Source organism: Vipera berus, assembly GCF_964194415.1.
Source record: "Vipera berus genome assembly, chromosome: 4".
NCBI lineage: Eukaryota > Metazoa > Chordata > Lepidosauria > Squamata > Viperidae > Vipera > Vipera berus.
The window spans coordinates 38,239,856-38,254,025 of record NC_138206.1 but is presented as its reverse complement, the minus strand read 5'-3'; the positions used below and the strand labels follow the sequence as shown (position 1 = coordinate 38,254,025).

The 14,170-nt window shown below is 32.7% G+C and overlaps 1 protein-coding gene across 2 annotated transcripts in view; it reads right to left on the bottom strand.

Moving 5' to 3' along the window:
• Nucleotides 1-14,170, bottom strand: part of EPHA3 (EPH receptor A3) — a gene marked incomplete at its 3' end in the record, with an annotated part of 224,684 nt that overhangs the window by 15,024 nt on the left and 195,490 nt on the right. For both annotated transcript variants that reach the window (XM_081327303.1, XM_081327304.1), the window contains exons 12-15: nt 9,046-9,107; nt 8,013-8,222; nt 6,843-6,992; nt 4,451-4,644 (exon numbers count right to left, since the gene is read on the bottom strand). In XM_081327303.1, coding sequence (XP_081183429.1) covers nt 4,451-4,644; nt 6,843-6,992; nt 8,013-8,222; nt 9,046-9,107 — 616 coding nt within the window. The remainder of the gene's footprint in view (nt 1-4,450; nt 4,645-6,842; nt 6,993-8,012; nt 8,223-9,045; nt 9,108-14,170) is intronic.

Here is a 14,170-nt window from a genome sequence, read left to right as displayed (position 1 = left end):
ATTATAGGGTTATAGTTCACAGAATCTTGCATACTGAGTGCACTTTTCTCTCCCTGCCTTTATTCTAAAGTCAATTAGGGACAGTAAAGTTTGAGATGCTTGCTCAAATTCTATTCTTGCTTTGGATTCAGATTTGTCTTATATGACCATTGCCTCTTCCTCATTTTCTTCAAAGTTATACTCATACCCATTGCAGATTACAGATGGATCTACAAACAAGATCCTTTATATATATGAAATATTATTTGGGGGTTAAAATATATATATTAAAAAGAATATATATATATATTCTTTTTATTATGTGTGTGTGTGTGTGTGTGTGTGTGTGTGTGTAATAGGGAACACAAGCATATGAAGCTTTATGCCCAATAATGTAACAAATGACTAGAGCATAGGTCTCCTCATGAGAAAACATTTAGCGAAACGTAATGACCTCATAATGAGAATGTGACTTTTGTGAATCACTTAATGGTTGGCTTTATAAATACATAGTTTGGAATAGCTAGCACTAAAAATGACATATTTATACACCAGACTTTAACCTTGTTGTCATTTCTACTGACTGTTGTAGTTCTGACTCTTAACCCTGGACCTCAACTTTGGATAATGGACACTATTACATATTTCAACCTTTAAGTGAACTCTGTGTGTAAATATTGGCCTAGCTTGAGAATCTGCTTTATGTTGTCTTCAATATATTGTGACCTGTGTTTATGACATTATTAGGTGCTTTAACACTTAACTAACCCACCATACTGATATGAACATAACAGATAGCTCTATCTTCCATTATTTTATTTAATCCCCTTTGAAAGCCATACCACACAACTTTGAGCAAACTGAAATCTTTTGTTGATACAAGCTTCCTTCAGAAACCATGCTGTGAATTGGCTTGTTAAATACGATTAAAATTGATCATACTTTGTTACCTTTTGACAACCTGGAGCTTACTCTAGCCAGCTTTGAGCTCCGTTAGGCAGCCATTGTTTTGGGGAGAATTCCCTTCCTCCCCCAGAGTAAACATGCTTCAGGATTTCATTTGCTCTGGTTTTTATGTATTTAGTAACCAAAATTAATTTATTCTATTTAAATCCACAGAGAAAACTAACTAATTGCTCTTTAGGCTTTCCACACTTTGCTGATTTTGAATTTTCATTCTAATTTTAACTTTTTTTTTAAAAAAATGGGTTTTTGGGGAGGAGATAAGGAAGCTATTTTTTTTTTCTTCAGGTAACTGAAATACTTTAATTTAGCAACTTTCAGAACTGGAATCTCTAAGATAAATAATGCAAAAAGTTGTGCACTTGCCTACTTCATCAAGAAAAAAAGATTTTCCTATGAATGGATTTTATTATTTCTTTCAACATTGTATTCTTTGATGAGAGATGAAAGGTTGGATCTAGGTTAATGATGATCCATACATCATACTGGGCAAACCATATAGCTCCAAATGCCTTGGGCTGTTACTAATATTACTAATTTTGAGCTGCAAAATGTTAATCATCTGCAATAATCTTGCAATTAATTTTCAGCGTTGCATCTTTCCTTTCAAAAGATACAACTTATGCTTCCCCTAATTTTTTTGCAGCTATTCTTCTACCTACATTTCTTTTGTTTGAAACCATGGCTTAAAATGTAACTGTAATTTTGTGTACTATATACAAAAAAGTCATGTCTTGTGGTTTGAATTCTTGCGGTCTGCATAGTTAATCAATGGTAAAATGGTCTTTCATCATGCTAATCCTCACATACACTCCACAGGTATTTGCTGAATGAGAGCATTGCAGAGACATTTCCACCTCTCCGTCATAAAAAGGAGACTGGATCATCCTGCCAGAGATGCTTCATGGCTGCATGTTGCTACAGCTAATGAACACAGTAGCTTATTAACTATGTCACATAAAGTCCTGTCTAAAGCCTTGTTTATCTTGGATTCATATTACCTGAAGAATATCTTTTATAATATTTCTCTCCTTGCTCATTGTGGTAATCATTGGGTTAGGAAAGACCTTGTAAGTTTTCCATCCAATGCCTACCCCACAAGAGAAACCTCACACCATTCCAGGCATATGGCTGCTTAACTATACAACTTTGCTTAACCACCTCTAGTAATGGAATCCCTTGGACTTTAGGAGGCAGGCTGCTACTCTCTACTGCTTAATAACTCTCACAATAAAAAAAAGCCTTCTGCTATCACATTTGGACTTCCCATTGTAAAGTTTCCACTAATTTTTAAGTGATCGAATGTAAGTGATGTAGAGAATAAATCCACATTCTCTTTCCTGTGATAGCCCTTCAGAGTTGCAAGAGTGATATTATGTCTGGTCTTAGTCTCACCTTCTTTCCCTGGCTTGTTTCAACATTCTTCAAAGGATTTAGGCTCTAGGACCCTCACTATCTTTGTAATTTTTCCAGTTAAGCAACATCTTACTTGTATAATGGTAACCAGTTACCTAAGTGCAGTTTAACCAGCAGAACATAAAGCCAACTGGAACTATCACATTTATAACAGAGGAGCGAAATTATGGTCCCTTTATAATTTGTGGACTTTAACTCCCAGAATTCTGGGAGTTGAAGTGCACAAGTCATGAAAGGGCCATAGTTCCCTAGCCCTGATTTATAATTATAGAGATTATTTCAAATTGTGCTGTTGATACAAATGCATTATTTGTACTGTTGAGAAACAGAAATTCTTCATTAAAAAGGCCTTGAAAGAACACTGCACAATTTTTTAAAATTGAGAAGATTAATGTTCAGTTAAAAATATCCTTAATTTTATGATTTTTACTATAAATCATTTACTATACATTGCCATAAGACTAAGATAGTTGATGGTTATTCAACTACTGAGATGTCAGACTCTTCATGACCCCATGGACCATAAAGCATGCCAGGCTCCCCTTCCTCCACTCTCTCCTGGAGTTTGCACAAATTCACGTTCATTGCATCAACCATCTCAGCCTCTGCTGTCCCCTTCTCCTTTTGCTTTCAATCTTTTTCAACATTAGAGTCTTTTCTAATGATTAGTAATGGTAAATAGATATAAATATTAGTAAATAATATAAATAAAAGAAACAGCTTCTGTAGTGAATTAATAATATTATAATATTAATAAAAATGGATCCTATAATACAGAATCCTCCTAGCCTTTGGAACTGAATATTGCTGGAAACTATATCAATACTAGGATTACTATAGTCCCTTAATATAAGGAGCTTAATTCTGAGAGATGCTACCAGGCCCATCTGTATTTCTATTCTATTTTTTTCCCTGCACTTTAGCAAGCAGCATAATTGTACTTTTTTACTTTTTTCCAATGGATAATGGAAGCATATAAACAAACAAACCCTGATTTTACTCCCTCATTTCAATTAGTTATTGGCAAACTTGCAGTAAAATTTTATTGATGCTTGTGGAGTCTAGGATTGGGAGTGGATGAAGATATCTAATGTACATGTTCTATACTTCTATGTTCAAACCTTCTTTCTCACCTCAAAAGAATGAAAGTTGTTATAATATATATATTGACTTTTTGTATTTTATTATTAGTGATTTATAATCAGACTTAATATTTATAATTATAAAGCAATGCACCAGGATCTAAAAAATATTAAGTTTTAAATAGAAAACAGTAATGAAATTGTTCAAAATGAACTTTCTCTGAATAAAACTCCAAAATTTTACATACAGAACTTCAGATACTTGGAACTATCAAAAAATCAAATAAATTATGGTTACTATTCTATTCTAATAATAGAATAATACAACAACTTCCCCCCCAAATTAAAAAAAAACTTGAAAGATTGTTATCTGGTTTTTCACTGCACTCAAAATTTAAAAGACTACGTATATTGAGGGGCAAAAATACAACACTGGTGTTGAAAATCAAACCAATTGCTACAGTTAGAAAGACTTTTACAAATATTTAATGCTGCACATGGAACTATTGAAAAAAGTACTTCAAAAGTATTTTCAGACTAGTATGCAAAATTAATCTTCAAATACATAAATACATTTTTCTTTCTGAGAAGGATTTGGCCTCAGCAGTGAATTGTGAATTGTGTTTTATTTTAGAGATCAACAAGTATACACATGCTGCTTGAATTACACTCTTCTCAGCATACCTAGGCTAAGCAGCATTTATGATGTGCTTTTAAGCTTATGTGCTGGGAAATAAATAGACAAACGTACTCCCTGACACACACAATCTTGACATAAGAGATAATGATAAATTCTTCTGATGTTGTGTCAATACTAATTCAACATGACCACTCAGTTGCAAAGTCTTGTTCTGATATTACTTATATTTTTAAATCAAGCCTAAAGAATGCCCTGGGATGCACTATTGAACTGGGGTATTCTGTGTCCCTAACTAATATCTCACAGCAAACATTTCCTTTGCCACATATTCAAGTTATATAGCAAGTTATAAATGTATAGATTGTGTCACCTTGCAGCTGCGTTGGTGATAATTTTTAAACTGCTGGGATTACGGATAAGCTTGTCCAAGATGCTGACAATCTGTTCAAACTTTGGTCTGTTGTTTCTGTCTTTTTGCCAACAGTCCAGCATCATCTGATACAAGGCAGCTGGACAGTCCATGGGTGGTGGCAAACGGTATCCTTCCTCCACTGCTTTAATTACCTGCACAAGGAAGACAGTTTGTAGAAGCTGAAGGACATTCAGTTCACTTTTCCTTCTTTGGTTCTGAAAATGATATGCATTACATAATCCAATGTGGAAGTTTAGTAATTAAACAGATGTATTTTATTCCTAACTATTGTGAATCATGCCTATTCTTTTTCATCTCCAAAATAAGCCACTTGACAATACAGAGATACAAAACATGACGGAAAAAGCAGAGGATAATTACATATCTTTGAAGAAAGTGACACTCAATCTTGTCCAATGTTTAAATTTGATTAGACCAAATACGACTCAATTTATACACTTCCTACAGTACTAGGTTAATTACTCCGAAGAGAAAACATCTGGATCACTGTTGTACATGTATCCCCACCTCCTTCAATAGTCTTATAGGAATTGTTATTTGAGATCATATGAACTTACAAAATTGCTTTATACCAGTCCATAGTTTAGCATTATTTACAATGACTAGCAATGAATCCCTTGGGCTTCAAATGGAGGACAGTTTTCCATCTTTTACCAGATTAGCCAATGTCTGAAACAGAACATAGCTAAAACCACAATAATCCTGCTTCTAATATTTAAATATTTCAGAATCTTAATTTATCTAAAAATCTTGCCTTGGATAAGATCCAATAATACACACATACACAGAAACTCAATATGCAGGAACTTTCAACTACTTTTGTTAATATAGAAATATGAAAATGTAAACCATGATTCAGACAAAAAGGCCAGCATTCAGCTATTAAATATCCATTATTGGCTAATACCTTAGCATTACACACACAGACACACATACATGCATGTACGCACGCCTGCATTCATGCATGCATGCCTGTATGCAGTTTGCCCCTTGATATTTCAGAATTTCAGATGGAGAAGATGTAATATTTGTGGAAGCCCATAAATATTATTAAACTAAGTCTGGAAATATTGTGAACCGCATGATTAGCAAAATGTTAATAATTACCATTTCTATATGCTGAGGCTTTGATTTGAATATTGCAATAATTTGGTTTATTGGTTTCAAATCAGTCAAAAATATCAGAAAATAATCCAAAAGCAACAAAAAAACTTTAAAGGTATTTATTTCCTAAGTTCTTTTAGGGGGAGCAATTATTTCTAAATCAGGTAGCTCATATTTATAATTTAATTATTGTACTACATATTCAATTATGCAACAAAATAATATGTTGACATTAAGCTGTATACATATGAGGTTGCACATATATTTATGATAAGGCAATATATTAAAAATATCAGCAGCTGCTAAAAGGTTTTCAGAGCCAAATGTAGTAATTAGAGACCAATTTAATTAAGTTTCATATGTGTTCAACATTCATGTACTTGTTATATGATGGCTAAAAATACTGAACAATTTTAAGGTGCAATTCATATGGGCAAATATTAGAAACCATATTCATCTCTCAGAATGTTGGCTAAGTTGGCAAATGTTGTACACAATGTAAAGCCAATTCACAAAACAGTAATGATATTTGGTACAATAAGAATTTAAAAAATAAAATTATGGCAGAATTTATAAGCTAAGTAACAAGATGCTATATACATTTGTTTTTAATTATATATATAAGTTTAGGAACAAAGCAATTTTATTTGTGATGTATGCATCACATTAAAAGGAACTGTACTGTGTAACTGGATCATGTCAAGTAAATCAAAGTTAAACCAAGTGCACAAAATGACATTTTTATTTATTGGGAAATACTATATTCCAAAGAAGCATAACTGCAAAGCAAAATATAATTATTTAAACTGTTTACATGAAACAGTTCTAAGAAAATCAAATAGTCACTTCACATAACATATGTAGTACTTCAAATCATGTTCTAATTGTTAAAAACTTATACACAAATATTTACTTTCCTTTTGTAAAGTTCAATTTAATCTGATCTATAACACTCATGGAATAATTCAGTTAAAAGAAATCAGGAGACATTTAATGAGGAACTCTAATCACTGAAATTTTAATTTAAAACAGTTTGGCATTTTATGTCTTACTTGAATCTGTTTTCTTCTTCTATTTTGTAAAAAACATTAATTGTTTAAAAAGCTTTTTTTTAAAAAGAAGAAGCAAAAAACCTCCCAATAAAATAAGCCTTTTCCAACAAAGTTTGTAAATTTCGATATTTTTTTTCTGCGTAATAATTGTCTATATAATTTGTTGTACTCACATCTTGATTAGACATTTCCCAATAAGGTCTCTCTCCATAGGACATTACTTCCCAAAGAACAATACCATAGCTCCATGCATCACTGGCTGATGTAAATTTGCGATAAGCAATAGCTTCTGGAGATGTCCAACGAATTGGAATCTTGCCTCCCTATAAGGCAAAACCATCATATACACATATGTCTCTGCACTAAGTCTTTTGAATAGAAGTCAAACAAAAATAAAAATATTGTTGTTTGTTTATTTATTTATTTATTTACGTATATGGCCACCCATTTCATAAAATGATTCTAGAGAGCTCATTTAACAATCCATATAACTACCTTTACCAACAACAAAGCCAAGGAGTTGGCTTCATTGTGGCAGTTTAAAGTTTTATCAAGACACGGAAGAAGCTAACAATCCATACAACATAGTTTAAAATTTACCCTTCCCCCCCAGGTTCCAGACAAAATATTCTCTTAAACCATATTTTCCCATCTTGTCCTAGTTTATCAGGATTAGTCCATGTATATATGAAGAAGTGCAAAAGTATGTTACTTAATGAAAAAGTCTGTATATAATACAGTTATAGTTATATAGAAAAGATACAAACATATATGTACTGGTACTATATTGGCTAGAAACTGCTTTCTGTGGAACTAAAGAGAATATTAAAAATAGTACAGAATTAATTAGCAATAATAAAACATAAAATGGAATCCTACAATCATGTACTGAAGTATAATTTTTTTAACTTAAAGAGGACTTAATGTTGAGTGGTTATGTACAAAATATGCATATTACCCCCCTGTGGATAGGTTGGTCTGACCATCTAGAATTCAAAAGCTGTTTGACACTACACAGATTACAAACTGAGAGGAGAAGGAGTGGGAAGAATCGTGGGTTCTGCTTTAAGGGTCTTCAAAGAAGAATACAATTTGAAAAAAGGAATAAAGGCTTTAGAGTAGTTCAGGGTTTATGTAAACTTTACCATTGTGATTGAACACAACAGAACAATTAAAGGGCAATGTACTTGCTATCACTATACTGAACAATTTCAGTCAGAATAAAATGGTTGTATATGAACACAGTATCTGTACATAGTAAGATTTATCTGCAGTTTCTACATATTATTTGTGACTCAGATAATTCTGCTTTTTTGCAATAACTCCTAGATCACAGAACTCACCCTTGTTGTATAGGCAGCTTCTGGATCATCTTCCAATATGCGGGAGAGGCCAAAATCAGAGACTTTGCATACTAAGTTACTGTTGATGAGTATGTTGCGGGCAGCAAGGTCACGATGGACATAACCCATATCTGACAGATATTTCATGCCAGATGCAATTCCTCGAAGCATTCCTACAAGCTGAATGACTGTGAATTGAGCATCATGTTTCTGCAAACAATTTAAACAACCTTTTAGCCTTCAGTTTACACAAGGCTTCTACTCAGAAATAATCTACACAAGTCAGTATAGCTTGGTTTTGAAAACAGTGTGCTGAAATGCACCAGTTAAAGCAAACACAAATCTGATACGTATTGCCAAATAAGACATCACTCTCATTCACTTGCACTCTCTTTCTCTGTCACATGTGAGTCAAAACATAATGTTTACTAGCCCAAATCAAATATCTCTGACTTGCCCAGTTTGATGAAAACTTTTCATTTAATTTTTTTAAACTAAGATTGCATATATAATGGATTCAAAATAAAGCATTCTATCTAAACATGATCTTTGACTCAGTATTATTTTTCTATAAGCCTAGTACAGTTCATTCTTTCTGGCAAAACCATATTAGCAAACTTAAGCAGTTCCATTATAGATATAGCAGCTGAACTTTTAGAACAAGTTATAATTAATATTGATAAGGTTTCATTTGTTTTAAAAGCTGTAGTTGCGAATAGATCTTCATGTTGGGATAGTTCACAGAAATGACACGTGCAACAAATGCATGCCTAAAAGTGTCCCTTTGCTATTGATACTGCAACTATGTGTAGATTCTGATATATGGAAAGACACTTGAACAATGCTTAGAAAACAGTAGACTTAGATCTTTTTTGACTTGTTTTATTGCTTTGTTGACAACGATTGATTTTTATCACTCTTTTCATAAAAAGTAATAGTGTTTCAAAATAATTGAGGTTCCGTTCATCTAGATATTTATCTCTTTAAGATAGTATAATGCATAATTAGAGGGTGACATCAAAAAGTCACTTACCCTGAGAAAGCTATCTAAAGAACCATTTTCCATATATTCAGTAACAATCATGACTGGTTTACCTGAAAAATATATTAGACAAATCAATTAATTGCAAAACAATGGCTGTATTTAAAAAGTCAAAATTGAAAAATTCTGCAAAACATAAAAAACATGCTGTAATATATTTTTATTTTATTTTAATCCCATTTACATCCCGCCCTTCTCCGAAGACTCAGGGCGGCTTACAATCTAAAGCACAAATCAATGTGCTTAGCAATAGCCTTCATTCTATATTGTAGTAGTATTCTGAAACTGAAGGTAGCTTTCAGCAGCAAGAGTTGAATATCATGGGCATGTCTGTGAAAGTTCAACATCCCATCTTTCTATCTCTATATAGCTTGATAAATTACATATATTTTCTCTAAATGTATTATTATGTGGTATTTACAGTAACAGAAATGATATTACCATGAGGACGAGATCCCTACACAAATAGTCCACCTTTTTATTATAGGAAGTTATATTTAGTTATCAGATAGGTAAATATAATATTTATTTATTTAGCTGCTTTTTAACCTTTATTTAGGAATTGAATCAGTTTAAATTATAATATTGGTTCAAAAGTAAAGCAAAGACATAATTATAAATACATTTATTGGAAGCAATCATTTAGTTATATATTTTGTTAGATGCCATAGAATTAAAAATATTAAAAAATGATGAAATTAAAAAAGGTGAAATATGGTAATATCAACAATAATATTACAGCATGAACATTCTAGCTTTTTAGGTATAGTAATTAAGTAGAAATTTCCATCTAAACCCATATGCAATTCAGAATTAACTTAATGACAATTTTAGGACCCAAGTTTGTATTTTTCTGAATGTTATTCCTATATATAACAGGTATATTAAGAAAACGTTTACACGTACACATGTACTATTTATATGTATGTGTTTATTGTATAAAAAGACTACACAAAATAATGCAAATATTAGCTCTAAACCCTTGGTGTCCAATTTTTTTTGGCACCAGGGACCAGTTTTGTGGAAGACAATTTTTCCATGGAGGGGGGGGATGGATGGTTTTGGCTTCACTTGCCTGCTGTTCATCTCCAGCTGTGCAGCCTCATTCCTAAGCAAGGGGGTTGGGGAGCCTTGCTCTAAACTATTCACTAAGAGAATTATGTACTATGGAATTGCATACAATGATACATTTGGATTATCAATTCTGCATTTGATGCAAAATGGACAGAAACAAATTTACAAATTGTTAAAAGAACTGAATTTTTTAAAGAGTATAATCTGTTGTCTTATATCAAATATTTCTTCCTAAATTTCCATTTGTTTATTTGATTCCTAAAGTTCCAATTTAGAAGAAAAAAATAAGTACCTATCTATTCTCTAGCTTCTAGTGCCTTAGCCACTAATATATAGGTTACCTTGCTATTGTTGCCAAAAGAAGGTTCTGGATATGTCCTTATGTAAGGACAACAGATTATCATAGCAGAGTGCCATCATGTTCTACTTTGACTAATTAGCCAATGGGAAATGTGCTTGGGATAATTGTTTAATTATCCCAAGTGCTAAGTAGTTTAGGAAAAGCATTTCACATCTTCTATTCTAACAGTCTTTTCACTGCCTAATGACAACTGAACACAGTTCTTTCATGTGGCCTTTTGTGAAGAAACACTGCCATGCTTATGCTTCAATGAATCTTTACAACAGGCCATAACTCAAATGTTTCTAGTCAAGTCTGACATAAGTTATGGCCTGGGAACCAACTTCTTCCTTCCCAACATACATACTACGAATCTACTTAGCAACTGATTTAGCCTATTTGGGATAAAGTTTCTCTTATTCACCACTTTCAATTCATTGTCAATGAAAACACCTTAGTGTGATATAGTATTGACTTAATTTATTAATCATTACATTTCATCTGAAAACAGGTGCCAGAATTATGAATTGCTTTTGCGTATGCTGCTTTTTCAGTGGAAACAATTTTTAAATGACTCTAGGCCTTTGGACTGATAAAGTTAAATCACTAATTTAATTTTAATTCATTTTAATTTTTAAATTAATTTAATTTATTTATTTTAATTTTATCATGGAAACATAGTCTTTATACCGCAGCCAGGAAAGAATTTAGCATAATTGGGAAACTGTGCATGTTTTAAAATCATTTCAACCATATATTGCTGTATTCCATCTCAATTTTCTTTGGACAAAATTAAGAATATTTTTGGAGAAAGAATATGTAACAACTCTCACATGTCTTAACATAATTGAAAAAAATAAAATCCTCATAATTATTTAAACAACTTATTAAAATACAACTGATTTTATTTTTAGTATAGTACTTTTTTGTTAAAATCATGTAAAAATACATTGCCATAATGCAATAAGAATATCAAAAATATAAAGTAATAAAGTAATGAAAAGCATTTAAAATTATTAAATGCACATTTCCTTCTTTATATTTATCCTGTCTGAGCAGGTATTCACATATTTAAGCTGGAAAGGAACAAGCAATAAGAAACACATGTTCTAAGGAAACCCAGCTTATTTTTAGAGAAACATACCTTGTTCATTTATCAAAATGTAACCATTTATACGATAACAACTTGTTTCAACAGTGTTTCTAAATTTTATTGTACTACAATGCTAAAACCTGCTGTAAATTATTACTAAACTAAGCAGAACATGTGTGTTGGCTATTAGGAGTGCTGTCTATAAAACACCTTTGAGACTAGCATTCGAGACTAGCATAGAAACAAATATGAAACAGGGGAATAATTCAGTGTTGGAAAAATAGACTGAACTCTTCTTTAGCCTGTGCACCTTATCATATCTCTAGTGAGCAGTAAGCCACACAGCTGCTGAATGGTGTATGTGCCAATGTTTGAACTAAGGGTTTCCTACAGATGACAGCCATGAAAGTTGTTAAGCGTTATCCCATAATGTGCAATCAGCATGAATAGCTTATTTGTAAAGGATGTTCATCAAAATTTGGTTTGCCATAGTCTTTTTAATCATAGATATCATATAGGAAGGTATGGTTGGCATATTTGTTTTTTTAAAAAAACACCCATGGATAATATACAAACTTCCTCTATTTCTTTGAACTAATTCCAGCCAAACTTTAAGGATTACATGATTACTGGTAAAATATAAATCAAAAGCACTGGAAGATTTTTCATTATAATGTATCAGTACATTATCATAAAAAACCTAATGATAATTGAAAACATTTGAAAGCCAAAAATAATATAGATTATTTTCTTATTTTCACTTTTACTTTTGCCTATAGCAAACATCTTTAGAATGTACCTAATATTGTATTAGGTTGATTTGCAGTGATGGCATGCTTGTGTGACTATACATGTTAACACAATAGATTCATTACTAATAGGTTATTCCCCCCTCTCAAAAAAAAATCCTCACAAGTTTCATGAGTAGGCAAGGAACTATGGTTTAGAGTTAGACATTTATCTGAGAAAAAGTGTAAGGAGTTAAGAAAGCTAAACCAGGGAGAGACCATAAGAATGACCTCTTAAGGAAGAGAGAAAATATTCCAATAGACTAAGAAATAAGAACTTGGAAAATATATTGGTGAGAGAAAGCAGCAAGGTAAAAATTTGACAAAAAGAACTACTTATATATATATTAATATGTTTCTGGAGGAACAGGATACTCACCATTGCCCACTGATTGGTTGTACTGTAAGGTACATCTAGGGGACTTTACAACTTTGTTTTTGAGTGAGTCCTGCATTTGACCTTTTACTAGAATGTTGAATGGGGAGTGAGGAGGCTGCTACACCCAAAACAGGATGGAAACAAATATGCTGAAATTAAGTTAAATACATGATGAGGATTTCAGTATGATCCCACATCATATATCTAAGAAGTTCATCTCCTTATTCTTTTTATAATAATATTTTAATGGCAAGGTTGGAGAGACACTGAAAGCCATGTCCCAAAGTTTTATGGCCAGAGACGTGAGGTCATGTTCCTGTTTCTACAAATAGCTAAAAGTTCTGTGCACAAGCAAAGAGCTTCTGCAAAATGTGTCACCTCTCCTATCACTGAAGGATTGTGTATACATTACGTACGAATACTATAATGCAGGATCCCCAGTTTTTGTGGCTTGGCTGCCCAGCTGGGGAGAGAGAGGAGAACTGGGCCATGCAAGTGGCAGATGATGGTGCTCGTGCGCCCACAGCTCTTGTGCAAGTGGCAGGCCAAAGCGCAGCTCGATCTGCACAAAAGTCAGGCCAGCATACACACACGCAAGTACCCACCGGTCTGCCGCTTGCACAAGTTGAACTGCATGCACACACACTCCAACCAGTCACTTGCGCGGCCCATTTCCAAATGGGCCACAGCCCAGCAGTAGGCCACAGCCCTGGAATCGGGGACCCCTGGCATAATGCATTTGAAGAAAAAAGTTATGTAGAGAAGAACTACTGAACCTATAACAGGAGAAGCTTTATATTACTACAAAAAAGAGATAAATAGTAATGATGCTAAAGCCTTGAAGTTTATAATATGTATATTAGTTGTGGATGGAAAGAACAGAGGCCTGAAGCTCAGGTGGATATAAGCAAAGAGATAGGAGAAATGGAAGAAATAGAATGGGTCTCAATGGCTCATAAGGGAACAAATAGTTCCATTAACAAGATATATTTACTTCTTGTATATTGATAGACAATTTCCAAAAAAGTCATGTTCCAGATTTAAAAATTATTCTTTGGGTTTCTAGTGAATACCATCTGAGCAGATAATTAATATAATTCTAGCTATTTAATAAAACTTTTTAATATTTTAAATATTTAGTTTCTTTGCCCAAAATATCACTATTATTGTGGCAATGTTACCAATGAGGAATGTAATTTTATCAATATACGGTACTAATCAACAAGTGATCAGTTGGATGTTCATATTTAGTATATTTATGTTTTCAGGTATTACTGCTGTTCAAATAAATACTAAGTACAAAAGTATTACAAAGTTCAATTATTGCCATATGTTTTTTTTTTTTGGCTTCCTGAATATGGCTTTTCAAATATTTGCCAGAGGCTGACACCGTGAGGTAATATGCAGTATGATTTTTCAAGTCTAGCCAGAATGCCTGCAGT